The 23,603-nt window shown below is 37.6% G+C and overlaps 1 protein-coding gene across 1 annotated transcript in view; it reads left to right on the forward strand.

The window, feature by feature from the left end:
* The window catches only part of MEI4 (meiotic double-stranded break formation protein 4), a 210,399-nt gene that overhangs the window by 54,548 nt on the left and 132,248 nt on the right, over positions 1-23,603 (forward strand). The window contains exon 3 of the mRNA XM_042939207.1: positions 6,062-6,597. Within this exon, the coding sequence (XP_042795141.1) occupies positions 6,062-6,597 (536 nt within the window). The remainder of the gene's footprint in view (positions 1-6,061; positions 6,598-23,603) is intronic.

A 23,603-nucleotide genomic window follows, 5' to 3' on the forward strand; every position in this document is an offset into this window, starting at 1 on the left:
ACTGTCAGGTTCAGAATATGGCCTAGAAGAGGACAGAACCAGAGGTAGGTAGATCACTTAGGCAAGGGTATTTCAGTAATCAGTGAAAGAGATGATGATGTTGTGAGCTAGAGCAAAGGAGAGGACCAGGGAAGGACAGGTTCACATGTATAATGATTGTTAATTTTATGTGTCAACTTTACTGGGTCACCTAGTACCCAGATATTTGGTCAGATATTATTCCGGATGGGTCTGTACAGGTGTTTCTGGATGAACTTAACATTTGAGTAGACTGAGTAAAGCAGACCACCTACCCTAGTGTGGATGGACTTCATCCAATCAGATGAACTCACGAAGAGAACAAAAAGGCTGAGTGAAAGTGTATTCCTTCTTCCTGATTGCCTTTGAGCTGGGAATTGGTCTTTCTTGCCTTTGAACTTGACCTGAAACATTGACTCTTCTTGGGGCTGGAGCCTGCTGGCTTTTAGACTGGAACTTACACTGTCATCTCTCCTTTGTAGGCCTTTGTAGTTGCACTGGAACTATAATACCATTGCTCTCCTAGGTCTCCAGCTGGTTGACTGCAGATCTTGGGATTTCTCAGCCTCCATAATTGCATGAGCCAATGCTTTATAAGAAATCTCTTTTCTTCCTATCTCTTTGTATATAAATTCTATTGGTTCCATTTCTCTGGAGAGTCCTGACTAATACAGGTACAGAAGGTAGAATCAGCGTAACGTGGTATTTCACTGTATGTGGAGGGTGGAAGAGAGTTGCCAAGGGTGATTCCTCATTTGGGCCTTATGGCTGGAGGAATAGTCTTGCTATTGGCTGAGATTGGCAGCATGCAGTATGAACAAGAATTGTATGTTTATGTGTGCAGTGTATGAAGATGATCTGTACAGCTGTATAAATAGAAAGTTCATGGGATTTTCAAGCTGTACAGAAAAATATGCCTTTTATACAGTTGGTTCTGTGGGTCTAATTTTACTTTATTTTATTTTATTTTTTAAGTTTTATTTTATTTATTTTGACAAAGAGAGAGAGAGAGAATGGGAGCAGGGAGGGGCAAAGGGAATCCCAAGCAGGCTCAGCACTAATAGTGCAGAGCCCGATACGAGGCTTGAACTCAGGAACCGTGAGATCATGACCTGAGCTGAAACCAAGAGTGAGACACCTAACTGACTGGGCCATGCAGGTGCCCCTCTATGGTATAATTTTATAAGTGATGCAAGAATCGATGTGGATGTGAAAAATTGGGAAGCTGCAGAAAATACATTTGATTCAGGGGTGGGCATTTCTGGGGTAGGCTGTGTAGCAGGAGGGCACCAGCTCTATTTGGTTGAGCATGCTGGAGATCCACTCTTAAATGGTAAGCGGGGTTAGGATGGAATTTAATAACTGAAAGAAGATGGAAGAGACAAGGGCCCCATAAAATGGAATTGAAAGTCTTTGAGGTCCAGGATAGAAGAGGGACTACAGGATATTTTAGACAGAATCTGTAGTTTTAGTTGGTATCTTATTTTATGTACTTTGACATCTGATGTCATACTTTAGCATAATTTAGATTCTTGGTGCCTATTATCATTTAATAACAATGGGTAGTATTTCTGAGCACTTAATATGTGCTGGACTCTGCTCGATTAGGATGTGTGTGCACATTCTTTATTATCTCTTTCAATCTAATGACACACATGTTGGTTGGATCATATCAAATGACTTGGAGAGAAATTACAGCCCTCTGTCCCTTCAGCCCAATAACAAATTAAGAGAGAAGCGTTATTTGATTTCTGCTTCACCTTAGTCCCTCCTGAAAAAAACAGGAATTACAGAAAGTTGCAGTAAGTAGCAGGGCTTCATCTTCTCTTTTCTCCTTTGGGTCTGATGCTTTGTTAGTCCAATTTCGAGATTTATTTTGAGAAAAGTTATCCAAGCAAAATGAGTAGCATCTGAGTAGCATGAGTTATGTAAGGCTCCTTTAAGGAGGTATGTACAGAAGCTGGTGTGGGGACACAGGGACCCTTTTGATGTGGTTAGAAGTGATTGGACTTGGAACGGAGTAATTGGTTTTGCTTATCCCTCGGTGGCTTTTCTTAGACCTCTTAATCAAGTTGAGCCTGCGTTTCCTTATTGCTAAATTAGGGATAATAATAACACATGTTCAAAGTTTGTTTGAAACAACAATCGAATTATTATCATGAAACTGCTTTGTAAAGTGAAATGTGGATATAAGATTCTTGTATTCATTTTGACAAAGTGACTTTAATACTGTTAAGTCTACATTTCATAAAATCTCACTGTGGCCCTCTCTTGAGGAGTTTGTGCATTCCTTTTGGGCACTGAAAGAACATTCCTCTCTGTGTGGTTTTCTGCATTGGTGTCTCCAATATATGCCCTCATCAGCCTTTTCTGAACAGCCAGGAAGAATGACGGTCAGTTTGTGCATTTCTATGCCCGTAGCACATGCATGGGTAGAACCACTCCCTGCAAATATGTACCTATCAGCACATGAAAGAGATGAGACGGAGTGGTTGTGACTTGCCAGAAGGTGCACCACTGCGGAGTAAAAAGCAGAAATAAAACAGTGTTTTGTTTCCCGGTATAGTTGTTAGGCGAATTCATTTTATGTCTTCCCTGAAATCATCACCCATGAAGTTCATTCAGCTTACTTGATGGAAAATTGAGTACATTCATAAAATATTTAAATTTGTGTTCATTTTCTTAGTAAAGAACCATTTTGAATTCCAGAAAAAATATAATCTACCTAAATAATTACTGTCATCCCCACCCTTTACTTTTGTGAAGAATGAGAAGTCATTTCAAATATTTATTCTTGCTCATAAGATAAAGAAACTGTTGGCTTAAAACAAGCAGACTGTGTGCCTGTTTTAGTATAGAAATAGCCACACGTAGTTAAAAGTTTTGCTGGTAGTTTACTGTTTGGTTATGGCCACATTTTTGGTTATAGTAGGCACTTGTTAATGGAATGAAGTCTAAATTAAAGCCTGATCTTCCGATTTTGCTTCATCATCACCTTCTAATTGTATTGAAGGACGAAAGAGCAACAAATCAAGTAGATTTCTAAATCTAAGGTGGGAGGGTAGATTTTCCTTTCATTATTCTTCCCATGACCTGTTCAATGAGTCTCCCCCTGTCTTTAACTTTAAAAGATTACTATTAGGTGAGATCTCTTTTAACTTCCTGTATGCTAGGGGTTTCTTTCTTTTCTTTTGTTTTCTTTCTCATCCCTATACATTCTCATTCTCCTTCCTTCAGCCTCAGAAGAAAATAAATAAACAAAACTTCTCCATCACTAAGCACAACCCATTCACTGGGGTCTTTGACTCTGTCTCCCTTTGCCTTTCCCAGGGCCAAGCCCCACCTGGCTTTTTTTTTTTTTCTTTAATGTTTGTTTATTTTTGAGAGAGAGAGAGAGAGAGAGAGCGTGCAAGCAGGGGAGGGGGGGGGGAGAGAGAGAGAGAGAGAGAGAGAGAGAGAGACAGAATCCAAAGTAGGCTCCAGGCTGTGAGCTGTCAGCACAGAGCTCAAAGCAGGGCTTGAACTCATGAACCGTGAGATCTTGACCTGAGCTGAAGTCAGACACTTAACCAAGTGAACCACCCAGGCACCCCACCTGAATTTTTAATTTTTTCTCATATCTCCAGATTTTGCTTCTGTGTTATTTTTTTTTTCTTCTTAGTCTGTTAATTGCTTGAGTTTCTCCCAATTTGACATATAATATTTGCCTGTAATTACTCTCCCATTTTATACTCTACTGATACAACTCCTCAGAAGCCTTGGCTTTTCTTCTCAGACTTTCTGCCCAGTCACTCCCATTGCACTCTGGCCTCTGTCCACCACCCTGACTGGTCAGAGTTTCTGTGGATACAATCACTGGTGATTTTCTAATGAGTGATTCCAGCATATTTTTTTCAGCTTTTTGTTTTATGGACTTTTATACTATATGTAATTCTTCTTCTTGAAACTTTCCTTGACTTTCATAACACAATCACTTTTTAATGTTTATTTATTTATTTTTGAGAGAGAGAGAATGCAAGTGGCAAGGGAGTCCCAAGGGGACTCTGCACTGTCAGTACAGAGCCCGATGTGGGGCTCAAATTCATGAACCCTGAGATCATGACCTGAGATAAAATCAAGAATCGGACACTGAAGTGACTAAGTCACCCGGGCACCCCACAACAAAATCATTTTTATTATTCCTTTTGTACCTCTTTAATTGTTCCTTCTCTGTCTTCTTAGTAATTGTGTTATTTTTCTTTACTCAGCCCTCAAATATTGATACTCCTCAGTGTCCTTCTTTGATCTTGTAGTCACTGCTCATACTCTGTCCAAGTGATCATAACCATTTTCATAACTGCAGATATCACCTACACACTGATGATTCCTGAAATGTATTTTTAGTTTAGACCTGTTCCCCACCTATAGGCTCATGTGGCCAATTTCCAGGTGACTCTCTTTGCCTAGACTTCCTCCAGTTGCTTCACAGTGTACAAGACCAAACCTGAACTCTCATGATTTCTCCTAAGCCAGGTTTTTTGTTTGTATTTTTACCATTTCAGTTAGTAACACTGTCCTCTCCCCAGCCACCTGAGTCAGAAACAAAAGATGCATTTATTCCTACTCCCACTTCATTGTGCATATCCAGCCAAACCGCTGGCTTCTAGGTTCTAGTTTGAGGTTTTGTATTTATTTCCCTAGTCAGTTCCTCCCTTTCTCTTCCACAGCAACTGCTTGGTTCATTTCTTTAGTCATTGGCTATTAGGACTAATAGAGGTGCCTTTTAACTGGTTCTTCAGTGTCATTGTGTCCTCCTCAAATCTGCCCTTCATACAGCCAACAGAGTGAGTGATCCGTGAAATGAAAAATAAGACCATTTCACTTTCCTGCATTACCATTTAGTGTCCCATTCCTTCTTTCCTTGCTGGCAGCAATATTTCCCAAACTTGGCTTCATAGACATATGCATGTGCTTTAGAATGTTCAATGAGAATTTCTCAATTTTGCATGTATATTTTACTGATAATCATTTTACAGATGATAACCTTATTTGTGCTTATGATGACATCTCTGTAAAAGAATGACCTAAAATTACTAAGTTAGCTTTAACTGCAGTATTTCTCAGCCAACATCAGAAGATCCTAGTGTTTTACAACATACTTTCAAGGATCTATGAGATCTAGTTCTATCTATCTATCTGTTTATCTCTCCATACAGATATGGGTATACTTGAATAATTATAAGTACGTATACATATAGAAGTTGCTTATAGATACTGATTTTTGTATATCAGGTATATGTGTGGATGTGTATATAATTTTTCCAAAGGGGTCTTACATAATTCAAGTTTGAATTACACTCACTCTACCTATAAATTCTGAGGTCCTTAATATGTGTTTTAAGATTTTTTATGACCTGGCCTCTACATATTTATTTTAGTATCTTGCCTTATATTTTTCTGTAAAGGAGTATCAAACCACTTGTGGGTCCTTATATACACAGTGCTTTTCTTTTCCTTCTTAAATCTGTGCTTTAGCTCTTACCCCTTTGGTATATGGAATTCTCTTCCTGCATTTCCCTAACTTTTCACTTTGAGCTCCTACTTATGCTTTATAAATTAGTTCCACTATCTCCTCTTCCAGGATGCACTGATCCAACAGGGTGTGCTGTTCAGTGGTCCTCCTGTTTTCATAGTGCCCTGAGTAAATCTCTATCTCTGGATACACCATATTGCTTTGTAGTTACCTCCTTCAGGTCTTGTGGTTTCTTCTCTGTATCTTTCAAGCATGGCACATAGTTGAATGAGAGATAGTGACCTGAAAATATATGGGGGAATCACCTTTGATTTCTATTAGTAAAGAGAAAGATCTTTCTATGGTCAGCTTAAGCAATTTCTGTCACAGTTTTTCTTCTATTTGATTTTTTTACACCCCTGGTTTTTAAATGCTTAATATGTATCTGCATGCTTCATTTAGTATTTTAAGTTAGGAAAATCAATGTCTAGTGTTTATATGAAGAAATTTTAGCAATAGAAAGATAACACTTCTAATCTTTTCTGTTTCCAGGAGACCCATCTTCCCAATTTCAAGCTCAGGAACCTAGCAGTTCTGAAAATACATTAAATATGCTGGAAGATTCTGGGTGTGATTTATCAAATGAGCAGAGAAGTGAACCTTCAGAGATGTCCCAGAATTTTGTGGAGAGCTGCACCCCCACACCCCCTGTACCACTCCCCATTGTGAGAAGACATTGTGCCACTCTGGAAAACCCTCTGTCTTCCCACATGCAATTCTTGCAACATCTACTTGAACTGAAGAACTTGACAGAATCAGGGAGTCTGAAAACAGACTTAAGCCACTTTGAAAATGACTTTTCCACAGTATCTCATTCTGTTTGTCAGTTGCTGGATGGCCTGATCGCTTTTTACCGTAAACCCAAATTTCCTTTTTCGAGCTTTTGGACAGAAGCTGTTAATACTTTAGCTGGACTGATCAGTGATTGTAACTTATCTAATCATATTCTTAAAAAGTGTTCCAAGAAGTTGGAAGAATTTGAGAAAACCCTACTACAGGTTATTTTAAGGAGCAACCATATAAATCGAGTAAGTATAAAATATCTTCTATTCATGAATAATATGTCCGTATTTTTTGTGAACATTCCCATTGGATAATATCAATTGCTGTCCCTTAGACTTGTGGCTCAGAGTCTCCAGGTAAGACCTTCTTTTGCAGCCATCTGCAGCTCTTACCCATTGTCCTGTCCCCTTCTCTGGCCTCTGATTGCTAAAGCATCATTCTCTACCTAGGTGCCTACTTCCAGCTTGCACATCACTACTTTGAGTTATATGCCTTGTTTTTTATTGGTATCCTTGAGTTATTATCTTCTTTTGTTTCCCCCTGCCTACATTTACTTCCTATTGCTCAAAAAATCTCAATATTTTTCAGAAAACCACTAGCACTTACGGTTTCCCAATCTATAACTTCTCTTGAGTGTTAAATTCCTCATGATGGATTACCTGTACTGTATTGAATTTGTTCTTTTTCTGGCATTGACTAGCAGATGCCTGGAGGTCAAAGAATATTTTTCTCTTCTTTTAGAAATTTCATTGTAAGTGGTATAATACCTCATGGACCCTCTGCAGTTGTGGATTCAGTGAGCAAATCAGCTGAAGTACATATAATATATGGATTTATTATGTTTTTTCTTATTTATTTAACAAAGCTTAGTAAGGTTGACTCAGAGATTCTTTTTTCACAAGTGACATTGAGGTAACCTGACATCGTTTTGTGGTTTGGCTCTTGAGACATAATGGATGGTTTCTTTTTTGTATTACTTCCTATCTTTCTTCCTATCTGATCCTTTATTTGGGAAACTCCAAATGCATTTTAATCCTTCTAATTGACTACTAAAAATACCACAGAGGAGACTAAAAGGTCTATCTAACTTACTAACTGTATTTCACTGTAGGAAGAAAGTTGTTAGACCTTGTTTCTTCTGATACATCATTGTCAAGTGTTTGTCCTCAGTGCCATTATCTGAATGTTGTACAGTGTAGACTTTACCTGAATTTTTAAGACACTGACAAAATTTGAACTAGTTGTCACCTAATTGTTGCACATACATCTGTTTTTTTCGTCTCTGTTAATGTATGATTTGACCAATATTATAGAAAACTTGACAATTAAGCTTTTGGCATTTGTGAAAGATGCTGAATTTTCTGTCTGGCAAACTAAATTTTTTTTCTACCTGATATGGTCAATCAGGAATTAAATATCAGATTTTTCATAGTAGTATCTGAGGTATATAGTCTGTTTCTTAACCATTAATAAATATCTCATACTTAATATTTCTTAATATATTGTTGCATTCTTTTAAAACTACTTTAAGCAGGTTTTATATTGACTTGGAACCTTCCAGATATTGGAAGGAATTGATTCTTTATCAATTACCAGATGATGCGTGAGTATTTTTTTCAGTCTAGTCTTTCACTTAAGGATTAGACTACACAAGAGTCGCCTTGGGACTTGTATGGAAGGAAAGGAGTATGTAGAACAATCTTGTGATGGTACAGATGGATCTGAAGAATATTTTCTATACCATTTGTCATGGTTCCAGCTGTCGTTGAATAGTTGGTCTGCAGTGGGGGAGTGAGTGAGTGAATGAATGGCTTTGGTATTTTTTTTTTTTTTTTGAGAGGTAATTGTTGTATTTAGAGAAAGTAGAATCATAAAATTGCTCACTGCATTTGCAATTAGGATGATAACTTATACATAAGTTTTAATGACACTGTCTCTGTTTTTTTTTTTCTTACCAGTAAAAGCTTCTTAGATAAAACCATTCAAACTTCTGTTGTCATTATTGCAATCATCATTATCGTCCAGATATGTTCATAAAGCTTCTTTATTAGAAAAAATGACTAATGATTGCTCTTAAAAATGCTTTTTTTTTTTGTCTTTTTTAGTTTGAAGAAAGAATATATTCTGATGTGAAATCTAGATAGCTCCTATCATTGCATTTTTTCACTGATACTATTTTGGATTGATTAAAACAAAAAAAAAAAAAACATAGTTCAGAAAAAATTTTGCTTTTTGGAAAAAACCTGTTCCCATAGATTGGAAGTGTTTAAGTTGTATTGCTTAGAAATTCGAGCCCTGCTATCGATTTTGTTAAAGTAAACTTCTGTTTGTGCAGTGTGATAGGAAATAAGAAAAGTTGTGGTATGAATTGAGTCTGACAGAGGGATTTCATGTGTTTACAGTTCATCTATAGCCAGGTTTTAAATAAAATATGTATCTTTTACATGCTCTCAATACATATAGTAGTAAAATTATTCTGACCATAGCTTAGTTTTTCTTTAGTGATCAATAAGAAGCTGCTATCTTTCAAAATCTTGAGGTTATTATCGTGAATGTCACTTATGTTGGGGCTATATATACTCAAGAGATAGGAGGTTGAAATGAGACACCATGGAAATTGTCTTGAATAATTCCCTAATATTAGCTTGGTTGAAATTATTAGTAAGTTTGGGGTAAATATATGTGATTTGTGGTTTTTCAGATTAGGATAAATCCTATTTATTTTTGTGCTATTTTGTGCTATAATATATACTATATTTATTTAATAAGAAATGTTTAGGAATTGTTATCTTAGTGCTAAGCCTGCATCATATTTTTAGGATAACCACTAGTGTGGGACTAGAAGGTGTAATTCACAATGACATATCTGACAGGTACAGAAGATATGTATCTTGAAACCAGATGGCTTACAGAGGTCTGCAGTAGGCTTGCTCTAGGGGTTCTGGGAAGCAGTCTTGACTTAACTTGTCTTCTACTTATAGGCCCCAGCATGGCAAGTACCTCTCACTTGCATACTTGCCTTGGGGTCAGGAATGTGTGCCTGTGAGGTATTTAATGCCCTTTGCTTGACTGATAGCCTGACCTTTCCTATATTTCCAGACCCCAAAATGTGTTTATTTCTACTATTAGGTATTTCTTCCACTTATTTTTTCACAGGCCAGGATACTATCATAGAAGTTTAACAACAGAATGCTTATGATTCTATTTAGATTTAGCAATGGTCTCTTTGTCTTAAATTTCCTTTGTTTTGAAAGATGGGAAAGATTATATTAAGGTAAATATCAAAATGTATAGTTATCTTTGAGTTTTCAGGTACTTAGCATTTATTGCTAAATCTTAGAGGTATAATAGTGAATTACCTAGAAAACTTTGTCTTCAATTTCTTATTTCTTAAACCATAAAACAACTCTTGGACATATTAGCTGTGAAATTGAAAAAAAAATAAAACAATTTACTGCCAAGTAGATATTAAATTAGAATCTTTCACATGTATAGTAGGCAGAATAATGGTCTGCCAAAGATGTCCACATCCTAATCCCTGCCTGGAATTTGTGAATCTTTTATGTTGCATGATGGGTTGGGGGTAGGGGATTAAGGTTGCTGACCTTGGGATGAGATTAGCTTGGATATCCGTGTGTGCCAAATACTTACACGGGTTTTTGTAAGTGAAAGAGGGAAGCAGGAGAGTCGTCCAGGTGGGAGAGGAATTTGAAGATGCTGACTTTAAAGATGGCAGAAGGGGCCATGAGCCTAGAAATGCAGGTTGGACAAGGCAAGTAGATGAATTCGTCTTGAGAGCCTCCACAAGGAATGCAGGCCTGGCAACACCTTCACTTCGGCCCAGTGAGACGCACTTCAGACTTCTGACCTCCAGAACTGTGGCTGAATAAATTTGTGTTGTGTTAAGCACTAAGACTGTCTGTGGTAGTTTGATACAGCAGCAATAGGAAATAATACACTAGGTTTAATATTTTTACAGTGTTTTCACATCCATCATGTCATTATATATTTATACAATAACTCTGTGAGATGGGCATCATTGCCATTTGTTAGATAAGAAAAATGAGGCTTAGAGAGATTTGCCCAAGGCCACCAAGCTGGTTAGCACTGTGAACGCTAACACCTAGTATGAGATTTGAATGTGGCCGTGCTTTCCCTCTTCATTCTCCCTCCTCAAAACCCTCAAATTTGGTAAAATTGACCCAGATTCTAGGATATATGCAGATATTGCTTGTATAATCCCCCACTCCAGCTCCTTAGTGCACTGCTCAGAGACCAGAACTGCCAGATCTTTACTTCTGTTCTACCACCATTTACACCTCTTTTTTTAAAAAAATAAAAGTCTTACACTACTATTTCTTAGGTCATTCATTCACTCGTTCATTTTTGTTTATTTTTTAGTGAGCTCTGTGCCCAATGTGGTGCTCAAACTCACAATCCTGAGATCAAGAGTTGCATGCTATACCTAGTGAGCCAGCCAGGAACCATGGTTATTTTATTTTTTATCTGTTCACTTTGTATCATGGAAGGTAAAAATTTATGTCTTATGTCACTGCCCTCCTCTACCTACTCTCCAAGCATAGGTTTCATTAAATCAGTATTACATATTTGTATTAAGTATGTAATTTTATTAGCACTGAGACATATAATACAGAATGATTTCATTTCCTTTTTGTACAACTTTTTTTTTAAAGATAATAGCTTAGAATAATTTCCCCCCCTATTTGCTTAGTTTTCTATGTACCCATAATTGATTCTTCTTTCAAATACTTTGCTAGGATTGTAAACATCCTCTTAGTGTGGCCAAACAAAGTAAGCCATTTATCAATTTGATCTTTTATTTTTAAAGAAACACCTTCTGGAGCCCTCCATCTTCCTGTTCTAATCTGGGCCGATGCTCCTGTGCCTGCTGCTCGGCGTTACTCTAGGGACTCCTTTTCCTTTAATCACCACCTGGAATTCCTTCTGCTGCTTTCTTGTGTCCTGTCTTGTCGTCTCTGGATGTCATCTATTACTTTTCTTGGTCTATAACTTCATTTAGTGATGCCCATTCTTTAAGAGCTGACTTAGAATGGGTTCATGGGATATAATCTTAAAATATTTGTTTACTTCAAATGTTGTATTCCAACTTCAAACTTTATTAATGGATTAGGATAGATTTCCAGGTTGGAAATCATTTTTCCATATATTTTAAGACATTTTTCTACTAACTTTTAGATTCCCGTGTTGCTGAGAATTCCAATGTAATTGTGATTTTAATTCCTTGAATGTGATTTAGTCCGCACCATCATGTACCCCCAGAAGCATTTAGCATCTCTCTTATTCTAACTTTGTTTTGTGACTATGGGATGGTGTACCTCAGTGTGGGTCTTTTAAAATTCTTCTTGAGTCCTTAGTAAGTCCTTGAATCTGGGATTTTATCCTTTGGTTCTGAATTTTTTTTAAGTTTTTTCTCATATAGTTCTGTCTTCTCTGTTCCCTTTCTCTAGAACACCTCTTGGTCTAATCCCCTAAATTTCTTTTCTCTTTTATTATACTGTTTATTCTTTTTAATTTTTGTTTTTTTCCTGGGAGATTTCCTCCACTTTTTCTTTCTAGCCAACTATTGAAATTTTTATTTCTGCTGAAATATTTTTAGTTTCTAGGAGTTCTTATTCTCTTGATTGTTCCTTTTGATGGCCTCCAGTTCTTGTTTTATATCAATAAGATATAAAATGTTTATATTTTCTTAGCTCCCTGATTTGCCTCTATTTTCTTCTAGTCTTGATTTCTGTATCTCAGTTGATATAATCTTCATTTTTAAGGGTTTTATGGTGCCTTAAGCAAATCTGGAAAGATGGGTTAGACATAAGATGGCCACCTGACAGATAAGTTGTAGAAGTGTGCTGAGTGGTATGGAAGCTGCTTGGGAAGAGCCAGTGAGGCAAGAGAAAGCCTGGAGAGCCCTGGAATGGCCACAGGTTTCATTTGGGAAGGAGTAGAACTCAGTAATGAATGAGCCTAATGTGATGGAGAAGGGCCAGGTCATTAAGGCTCTTGTATTTTTGTTAAATATTTGAGTGTCTTGAGGTGTACAATTAAATATTGCATGCATAATTTTGTATATAGAAGCATGTGCTCTTTTTCCTAGGAAGGTGCTTATAGTTTTTATACGATTCTGAAAGGATATTGTGATCCTCAAAATAAACATCTCGGAAATCATTTGGACTGATTGGCCCACTTTGCTGAAATGAATCGTTTCTTCTCATCCAGTTCTACCCAATTTTCAAAACATGGCTCAAATCTTATTTACTCATAAATTATTTCTTATCAATCTGATCCAAAAATGGGCCTCTCTTCTAAACTTCTGTAGTGATTATTATCTACAATATTCACTTTTCAATTTGCCACATGCTGTCTTATTTTGGCTTATCTGATATGACTTGGTTTTAAAAAATATTTACTTTTCAAATGTGTTCATCACAGAGATTAATAGCTTAGGTTAGAATTCCCAACTTTTGTTAGTTGTCACCTTACAAGTTAACTAACCTCAAGTTCCACATCTACAAATGGAGATAATAAATATGATTACCTCCTAGTGATGAAGTTTTGGGGTGATTGGGGGGTGGTCCAGAGCCAACGACCAAGAAAGAATTCTTAAAGACATCTTTGGTGCAAAAAGGTGATTTTATTAAAGCATGGGACAGGACCTGTGGGCAGGAAGAGATGCACTGGGGTCACGAGGGGTAACTCATTATATACCCTCAGGTTGGGAGGGGGTCAGGGATAGAGGAAGTCTCTAAGGAATTTTGGAAGCAAGGTTTCCGGGACCTTGAGGAGCTAGCTGTTGCTATGGAAATGCCATTTATTACCGTTTAATAAAACCTCAGTCACAAGACCCTTCAGATGCATATTGGGGGGCCATAAGTTTGGAATAAGATTACCAGCATATATCTTGGGGGCAGTTAAGATAAAGGAAGCAGACTTACAGGATCCTCGAGGTTGGGATAGTGTTAAACTAAGATTCTCTTTTTCCCCCAGCAAAGTGTCATCATTGAGGAAGCTGAGCTCCTAGAGGGAGGTCATTTTGCCCATCTCAAGGACTTGTCAGTGTGCTGTAGGCAGTAAGGGAATTTAATTTTTCATTTGCCTTAGTTTCCCACGTTACCATGGCAACACTTAAACCCCTTTCTTTTGTTCTTGGGTAGCCAGGAGTGTCTGAGAACTATCACACATATTCCACCTGGGGGTCCTGGTGTATGCTGTTAGCCAGTATTTTGCCCTCAGCTTGCCCCATGCTCCCTCATCACAGCGCCCCCCCAAATGAGGTATTTTTTGAAATGAAAATAAGACAAAGTAAATGACAAGTAATACTTCATAGGTCCTCATACCTTTAAATACCATCTTCTGACTTTTGGTCAAATTTTTGTGTATGGCACCTCCCTTATGGCAGCTCTGTGTTATTGGCACTATAATAGCATTCCTGAAGCACCTCTGTGTACCAGATAGCTGGTATCGTCTTGTGATGTCACTATCCAGCCCCAGTCACAGCTGCCCACTGACTGATGAGCTTAGTAGGCATCACGGGCTTTTTGTCTATTTTAATTACAGAAAATCCATTGTAAATGGACTATTTGAGTGTCATGGTTTCACTTATCCTTTGCACCGATCCCTTCCTGTAGAGCTCTGTTGGGTCGCATCTCTTATCTTGTAGTTGATTTTGTAGGATTTTGTAGTCGACAAGTCCCTCTTAGACTGCCATATTTGCTTAGATCACCAGTGATGTGGCCTTCAGGAAGTATATGGGTAAATCTGAAGATACAGTTCCTGAAATCAAATGTATTGTTCACCAGTGTGCACCTCTTAGTTGTATCTTAAAGCTCATTCATGCCACAATTGTATCAACCTGTAGAACCTATTAACTTTTAATTCTGTTCCAGTAGCAATATTTGTTATTGATTTCTCTCCTGTGAGTTAGGACATCATTTTAGTAATGACATAGGCTTTTGCTCCTGCGCTGAGTTTTCTAAAGAGCCTTATGTTCTGCTGCTTTTGTTTTTGTCATAGGTGTTCATCAGTTTCTTGCAGTTTGCCTCGAGGATTTTTAAGGCTGCTCACAGTTTGTTTTGTTTTAGGATATTCCTGGGGAAATAAAAGTGGAATTGAATGTTGAGGCCCCATGCTTGATCTCATCTTTGTGCAGAGCTGTATTTAAATTAAAAAAAAAAATAAAGAAGGAAAAATCTGGGCTAACATTCCTACAGCTGTACTTTATTTTTTTATGAATATAATTTATTGTAAAGTTGACTTACATACAACACCCAGTGCTCATCCCAACAAGTGCCCTCCTTAATGCCAATCACCTATTTTCCCCTCTCCCCCACCCCTGCATCCACCCTTAGTTTGTTCTCTGTATTTAATAGTCTCTTGTGGTTTGCCTCCCTTCCTCTCTGTTTGTAACTATTTTTTTCCCCTTCCCTTCCGCCATGGTCTTCTGTTCACTTTCTCAACATCCACATATGAGTGAAAACATATGATATCTGTCCTTCTCTGACTTATTTCATTCAGCATAAACCTTCTAGTTCCATCCACTTTGCTGCAAACAGTATGATTTCATTCTTTCTCATTGCCAAGTAGTATTCCATTTAATATATAAACCACATCTTCTTTATTCATTCATCAGTTGGACATTTAGGTTCTTTCCATAATCTGGCTATTGTTGAAAGCAACTACAGCTGTACTCTAATAAGCATTTACTGAAACAAGTTGTATCATAAACTCAAACACAAATCTTAATACTTACTTTGATCACTGCATCTGTGTATAAATCAAACAGTTTTTGGATTTTCAGAACAGTGTTTCTGAACACTTTCAGTGCTGATGCAGAGGAAGGAACAATAGAGCAGAACTTGGTTCTTTCAAGGTATACTTTATAATCCAACATCTCTTCCTGAGATAATTAACAGCAGTCTACCTTCATATTATACTTTATGGTTTTTAAAGCACTTTTATCTGGAGTTTATTATTTGTTCAGGCAACAACTTTGTGTCATGGGTATTAATACTATCTTCAGTTTATAGATGAAAAAATTGAGGGCAGGCAGGTTAAAGGACTCACTTAAAGTACTTAATTAACCAGTCATGGAAGACCTGCGTCTCAAACCTATGTATGTGACTACAGATACCTCCCTCATTCTTCTATATCTTATTTCCATATTAATTTATTTTTCAATTTTTACATATTTTGAGGGGAGAGCAAGAGCGAGCGAGCAAGCAGCAAACAGAGAAGGGGCAGAGAGAGAAGGAAAGAATCCCAAGCAGGTTCTATGCTGTCAGCACGGAACCCCACATGAGGTTCAATCCCATGAACAGTGAGATAGTGACCAAAATCAAGCCACTAACTGAACCACCTAGGTGCCCCTCCATCTTAATTAAAAAAAAAGAAAATTCCATACACTTTTGTTCCAAATGCAAAAGAAATGAATTGACTTCAGTTTATGGGTTAAAAATGTTAGAAATCAAAGACCTTACCAATATGTCTCACAATTTTATAATGAGAATATTTATAGTTTGTTTGGGTAAGTTGCTGCATTTTATTTAGTACAGAGATTTATGTTTACAGAAAGCATAAAAGAAAAAAAACTACAACTGTATATTACATTGTAGGATCACCTGTTCCTTGTTTTCATTTTCTTTTTTGGCTATAAATAACATATCTGTTGAAAACTTTATAGCCACATATAGATTCTAGTTTCTAATCGAATATAAACTTTGTGGTTTTGGTTATGTCTACATAAAGATAAAAATGTTTTCCTCTCTGCTTTAACAATATTGTGAAATACATTTTAAATTTTCTTGAAGCTTTATAAATGAGATTTTGAAGCTATCATTTAGTTCAGTTTCTCCATTGAGTTCAGAATCTGCTTAAAGTAACTCCCCTCCCTGCTCTGCCCATAGTTATCAATACTTTTAGGAGTTGGAAAAACTTAATACATAGCTATCAGATGTGAGGCCTGGAAAAATCAAACATTTCTGAGAACATGAAATTGCTTCTCATTTATTTATAGGCATAATGGTTTTAAAGCAGAACATTTTGAGCATACAGAGATTAACCATTAACCCACTTACTCTTTTATTCCATGGTGCTGTTCCAGGGCTAGGTCTCTAAAATGAAACATGGGACTCTTCTCATGTGCTGGGTACTGTCACAGATGCTGGATATAGTCTGGTAGACTAATGAGTCCCTGCCAAGGGTAACTAATAATCCAGATGGCCATTGAATAAATGAACAAGTGATGTAAACTGATGTAAAAATTAACAGGGTACAATGGGAGAGAATAAAAGAATAGACATAATTTAGATTGGTGATATTTGTGAGGTTTCACGGAGGAAGTAGCTTTAAAATAGAAGGAACAGAGGTTTGGAGTAAGGGCTCTCAAGACAGTGGTCATAACGTGTGCTACTGAGACAGGATGTATTTGAGTAATTTCTTTATTTTTTTAACATTTTTTAATATTTATTTCTTTTTGAGAGACAGAAACAGAGCATGAGCAGGAGAGGGGCAGAGAGAGACAGAGACACAGACTCCAGAGGAGGTCCAGGCTCTGAGCTGTCAGCGCAGAGCCCGATGCAGGGCTCCAACTCACAAGCTGTGAGATCATGACCTGAGCCGAAGTTAGATGCTTACCCAACTGAGCCACCCAGGCATCCCTGTTTGAGTAATTTCTTGAAGCGAGGCGGTGTGCTCAGGTTGAGAAAGCGAAAGGCAGAGAACTGCATAATGAGTAGAAAAATACGGATTGTAATGGATTGGTAAGGTGCCTGCTGTATTAATTTCTTAGGACTTTTGAAACAAGTTACCACAAACTTGATGGCTTTTAAAACAGTAAAATTTATTCTCTTACAATTCTAGTGGCCAGAAATATGAAAAAAAGGTGTTGACCTGATCATATGCTTCCAGAGATGCTAGGAGAGAATTGCTTCCTTGCCTCTTTCAGCTTCTGGTGGCTGCTAGCATTTCTTGGCTTGTGGCTGCATCTCTGTTTTTAATTCATACTGCCTTTTCTACTCTGTGTCTAATCTCCCTATGCCTTTGTCTTCTAAGGATATTTATAAAGGCATTTAGGAACTATATAAACAACCCAGAATTATCTCTTCATTTCCAGATCCTTATCCTAATTGCCTCCGCAAAGACCCTTTTCCTTTTACCTTTTTACCTAAATAATATGGTTAACATTCACAGGTTCCAGGGACTTGATGTGAATATCTTCTGGGGACTATTTTTCAGCCTACCTCACCTACACAGCATTCATTTTCACTCTTACTCTTTGAGAGAGGGAGACACAGAATCTGGAGCAGGCTCCAGGCTCTGAGCTGTCAGCACAGAGTCTGACATGGGGCTCGAATTCACGAATTGTGAGATTATGATCTAAGCTGAAGTCAGACGCTTAACTGACTGAGCCACCCAGACGCCCCCCGAAAAAGCAGGTTATCATAAGGATGGATGCAGAGTGGGTTGGCAGGCTGGCCACAGGTAGCTGTGGGGTCAGGGGGTCAGGGTATTTTCTCATCCCCTCATGGTTTTTCTTTTTAAGTTATATGGGTGTTACTCCACTGATGAGCTTCTTTAGCGACCTTGTAATTTTGGCTTATTGTTTATCTGTCTTTGTATCATGACCTTTCAGTTCCCTCATGCTTAAAACCAAGTTAAGGGCCTAGCACATCCCCTGGTATATTATAGTCTAATTGAATTAAATAATTCTAATATATATTCTTTGTATTGAATAAGCGAATTAATGAGTGAGTAGCTAATGTTCCCTCTGTTAAAAATGTTTATCAAGAGCATCATGCTAGAATCACCAAACATGTTCCTGTAAGTCTCACATATGAAGATAAATACTTTTACATAAAATTTACTTTTAAAATAAGGTACATCCTGGTAAAATTAATCCAATAGTCAAATGTATATACTGACACTGTATCTCCAGATTGCTTTTTTATAAAGCTAAACAGACATTTCCTTCCTTTACTTTGCTTTTTTTTTGAATGCCTATGATTTGCCCACATCAGTGTAGTTAGATTTCCCAAATATTGTGTGCTGTTCTCTCTTACAACACATGAATGCTTACTCCTATATATATTAAAACCTTGCTGCTCAAAATGTAGTCCAGGGCCCAGCCATGCCATGTGACATCATCTGGGAGCTTGTTAGAAATGCAAAACCTGAGACCCCTATCTCAGATTTCCAGAGTCTGATTTTGTATTTTAACAAGATCCCCAAGTAATTCAGATACATGTTAAAGTTTGAGGAACACTGCATTAAAAGACAAATTTGGATTCTAGTTCCCCACTAATTAAGGCCTGCCTTTATTGAGTTCTTGCTGAGTGCTTTGCAGAGATCAATTCACTTAATCCTTGTAACAACCCAGAAAAGTATTTATTTTTTTATTATCCTTCTTTTACAGAGGGAGAAATTGACACATAAAGAGGTAAAATCACTTCTCTGTGAGCACAGGTAGGCACACCCTGGATCTAACACAGGCAGTCCTACTCAAGAGGCTCCCTTCTCCAGCAAAACAGTAGCTACCTTCATAAAGCTATGATTTCCTTACTGCCAGCTCCTGCTAGCCCAGACCTTGTGTATTCCACTGGGGTGGCATCTGTCTTTCAAGCTCAGAGAATCTCTTTCTCCCCCACACCCTAACTGTAAAAATCTCTTGGAAGAATATTTGCCTTCTCTCTGCCCTGGTTACTGGAGGGTTTAAAGCCACATTCAGGGATTGTGTCTGTTGTGTGTTAGCCCTGAGGAGGCACGGGCCACTGGGGAAGACTCACGATGGATGGAAAGACAGGAATGTTATGAATGCCATCTGGATTCTGATATGTGGAATTCCTTTGGGAAATAAAAGTCAAACAGTTAGGATTAAGGGAAAGATGAGAGAAGAGGGGAATCACCCTGGGTCCCTTTTGGTCTAGGCACCCTAAACAATGAAGATAGGTGAATCTTCAATATCAGCTTAGGACATCATGTGAATTTAAAGATAAGGAAAGGATATCCATCTCAGAAAAAATATTTTCTTCATTTACTCAGGTTTTAAAGCAGCTTTATTGAGTGATGAAATACACTGCACATACTTAACACAAACAATTTGATAAATTTTCATCTACTCAGTTTTGTCTGATTTTTTTTCCCATGGGAGACAAACACTGTTATACTACAGAATGCAAAGATGAAACTCTGTGGGAGAGTTTACACCACTATGATTGAGATTTTAGCCAAATGACACAGTACGGAACTTTTTTTTTTTTTTTTAAATCCGAGGGTTTTTGTTTTTGTTTTTGTTTTAAACTTTTATTCATCTTTGAGAGACAGAGAGAGACAGAGCATTAGCGGGGAAGGGGCAGAGAGAGGGAGACGTGATCCTAACAGGCTCCAGGCTCCAAGCTGTCAGCACGGAGCCTGACGCGGGGCTCGAACTCACAAACTGTGAGATCATGACCTGAGCTAAAGTCAGACGCTGAATCAACTGAGCCACCCAGGCGCCCATAATAGGGAACTTCATATTTTTGGAAGGTGAGGATTTCTTCCAAACTAAGAAGGCATTTTGAGATTGAAAAAGAAATCACCAACTCCATACTGTGTGCATAGAGTTTAATTCATGGTTAACTTAGTAAAAAGGTCAGGCAGAGGATGATATGGACAGCTCCACAGGTATTCTTTTTTTTTTTTTTTTTAATTTTTATTTTTTAATTTTTTTTAACATTTATTTTTGAGACAGAGAGAGACAGAGCATGAACGGGGGAGGGTCAGAGAGAGGGAGACACAGAATCTGAAACAGGCTCCAGGCTCTGAGCTGTCAGCACAGAGCCCGACGCGGGGCTCGAACTCACTGACCGCGAGATCATGACCTGGGCCGAAGTCGGACGCTAAACCAACTGAGCCACCCAGGCGCCCCGCTCCACAGCTATTCTATGCAAAGTCCAGATCTTATTCTACAGACTTTATAGAGTGAAGGGATGTGAAGGAGGGCATTGTAGTGAGATCAGAGCACTCACATGCACTTTTTCAAAGGGTCTGCATGCACCTAATTGACAGCTAACATTTAATAGATCTTGTGGTGCTATCTATGCATCAGGAGGGGGAAAGACTATGTTATCTCTAACAGAGTCATGGGAGGCCAAAACAACCCTCCTCCATATTCTGGTCTTGGCAGACATTTATTATACCAGGTATGTATATTAATCTCCAAGGGGCCCGGAACATGTAGCTCCAAGAGGAGTCATCAAGTGGACATGAACAAGATGGAGGCCAACTATGGAATCAGTATTGTCAGCACTGCTACAGTTATTTATATACATTACAAATGAGCACCACAATAAGTCTCATCATCATCTGTCACCATATACAGTTTTAACAATATCACTGAATATATCCCCTGTGCTGCACGTTAATCACCATATCTTATTTAATTTTAAAACTGTAAGATTGTACCTTTTAATCACCTTACCTGTTCCATCCATCCTCCCTGCCTTCCGGCAACCATTAGTTTGTTTTCTGTACCTATGAGCCTATTTCTGTTATGTTTTGTTTGTCTCTTTGTTTTGTTTTTTAGATTCTACATTTAAGTGAATGTACTTGTCTCTGTCTGACTCATTTCACTTATCATAATACCCTTAGGTCTGCTATGTTGCGAATAGCAAGATTTCATTCTTTTTTAAGGCTAGGGAATATTCCATATATATATACACCACATTTTTATTCATCTATCAGTGGACACTTAGGTTGCTTCTATATCTTGGCTATTGTAAAAAACGCTGCAGTAAACATAGGGGTGCATATATCTTTTAAAATTACTATTTTTGTTTTCTTTGGATTAATATCCAGAAGTGGTATTGCTGGATTATATGGTAATTCTATTTCTGATTTTTAAAGTAAACCCCATAATATTTTCTATAGAGGCTGCATCAACTTACATTTCTACCAACAAGGCAGAAGGGTTCCCTTTTCTCCATGTCCTTGACAACATTTATTACTTCTTTTCTTTTTGATAATAGCTATTCTGACAGGTTTGAGGTGATATCCCATTGTGGTTTTGATTTGCATTTTGCCAATGATTAGTGATGTTGAGCATCTTCTTTATATGCCTGTTGGCCATCTATTATGTTGTCTTGTTAAACTGACCCTTTGTAATTATATAATGCCTACTTTGTCTTTTGTTTCAGTCTTTGCTTTAAAGTCCATTTTGTTTTATATAAGTATTGCTACCCCAACTTTCTTTTGACTTCTGTTTGCATGGAATATCTGTTTCCATATCTTTACTTTCAGTCTGTATGTATCTTTAGATATGAAGTGAGTCTCTTATAGTCAGCATATAAAAGAATCTTGTTTTTTTAATTCATTCAGCCATCCTATATTTTGATTAGAGAATTTGGTCAGTGTACATTAAAATAATTATTGATGGGTATGTACTTTGCCATTTTGTTAATTGTTTTCTGGTTGTCTTTGTTGTTCTCTATTTCTTTCTTCTTATCTTGCTCTTTTGTGGTTTGATGCCTTTCTTTAGCATATCTATTTGTGTATCTATTGTAGGTTTTTGTTTGTGTTTACTGTGAACTTCATATATAACAACATATATGGCAGTCTGTTTTAAGTTGATGGCAATTTAACTGTGAATGTATTCTAAAAGCGCTTTCCCTACACACCTCCTTTAGTTTTATGTTTTTGATATCACATTTCCCATATTATTGTGTATTCCTACCTAATTATTGTAGTTATAATTAGTTTTACTACTTTTGTTTTTTAACCTTCACATTAGTTTTGTAAGTGGTTGATCCATTATCTTTATTATATAATTGCCTTTGCCACTGAGATTTTTTTCTTTGAAATATTTTCTTATTTCTAGTTATGGCCTTTTCTTTTACACTTAAAAAAGTTCCTTTAACATTTACCATAAGACCAGTTTATTGGTGATGAACTCCTTTAGGCTTTGTTTGTCTGAGAAACTCTCAAATTCTGAATTATAACCTTGACAGGTCGAGTATTCTTGGTTGTATTTTCCTTCAGTATTTTGAATATATCCTGCCACTCACTTCTGGCCTGCAGTTTCTGCTGAAAAATCAGCTGACAGCCTTACAGGGGTTCCCTTGTACATAAGTAGTTGTTTTTTCTCTTTCTTGCTTCTTTAAGATTCTCCTTTTATCTTTAACTTTTAACATTTAATTATAATATGTCTTGGTGTGGATCTTTTGGGGTTCATCTTGTTTGGGATTCTCTGGCTTTTCTGGACATGGATGTATGTTTCCTTTTCCAGGCTAGGGAAATTTTCAGCCATCATTTCTTCAAGTCAATTTTGTGCCCCCTTTCTCTCTCTCTTCTCCTCCTGAGACTCCTATAATATGAATATTAGTACACTTGGTATAGCCAGAGGTCCTATCTTCATTTTTTATCATGAACATTTTTTATAATAAACTATTGTCATTTTTTTTTAATTATTTCTTTTCTTTTGGCTGTTCTGACTGGGTGATGTCCACTACCCTGTCTGCTAGATTGCCTATCCATTCTTCTGTGTCCTCTAATCTGCTGTTGATTCACTCTGGTGTATTTTTCATTTCATTTATTGTATTCTTCAGCTGTTATTGATAATGTCTTATATTTTCTATCTATTAGTTGAAATTCTCTGTGTTTATTTATTCTTCTCCCAAGTTTTGTAAGCATCTTTATGACCCTTACTCTGAACTCCTTATCAGATTGCTTATTTCTATCTCATTAAGTTCTTTTTCTGAGACTTTGTCTTGCTCCTTTGTTTGGAATATATTCCTCTGTGACTTTATTTTGCCTCTGTTTTTTTTTTTTTTTTTTCTATGTATTAGGCAAATCGGCTACCTCTCCCTGTCTTAAGGAAGTAGGCTTGTGTAGGAGATAACCTCTGGAGCCAGAAGCACGGTACTTCCTGGCCACCAAGCTATGTGCTCAAGGGTTGTACCCTGTGTGAGCTGTGTGCACCTGCCTGTTATTGCATGGTGCTGGTTAGAGCTCTTTCCCCAGCTTGGCTTTCTGGAGTGCCATGGCTGCTGCTTTCATTGTGGAGGTGGACAGGTCTCTCTCTGCTGCCCAGCTGTGTGGGGTTCCATGGCCACCCTAGCAGCTGTGACAATGGACAGGGCTCTCCCCCTGCCTGGTTGGCTAGGGTTGTGGCATGAGGCAGGCTTCTCAGTGGGGGCATGCCTGCCAACATCAGAAGGTTAGAATGAGAGTTCCAAGATGTTGCCCACCA

Source organism: Panthera leo, chromosome B2 (genome assembly GCF_018350215.1).
Source record: "Panthera leo isolate Ple1 chromosome B2, P.leo_Ple1_pat1.1, whole genome shotgun sequence".
NCBI classification, from domain to species: Eukaryota; Metazoa; Chordata; class Mammalia; order Carnivora; family Felidae; genus Panthera; species Panthera leo.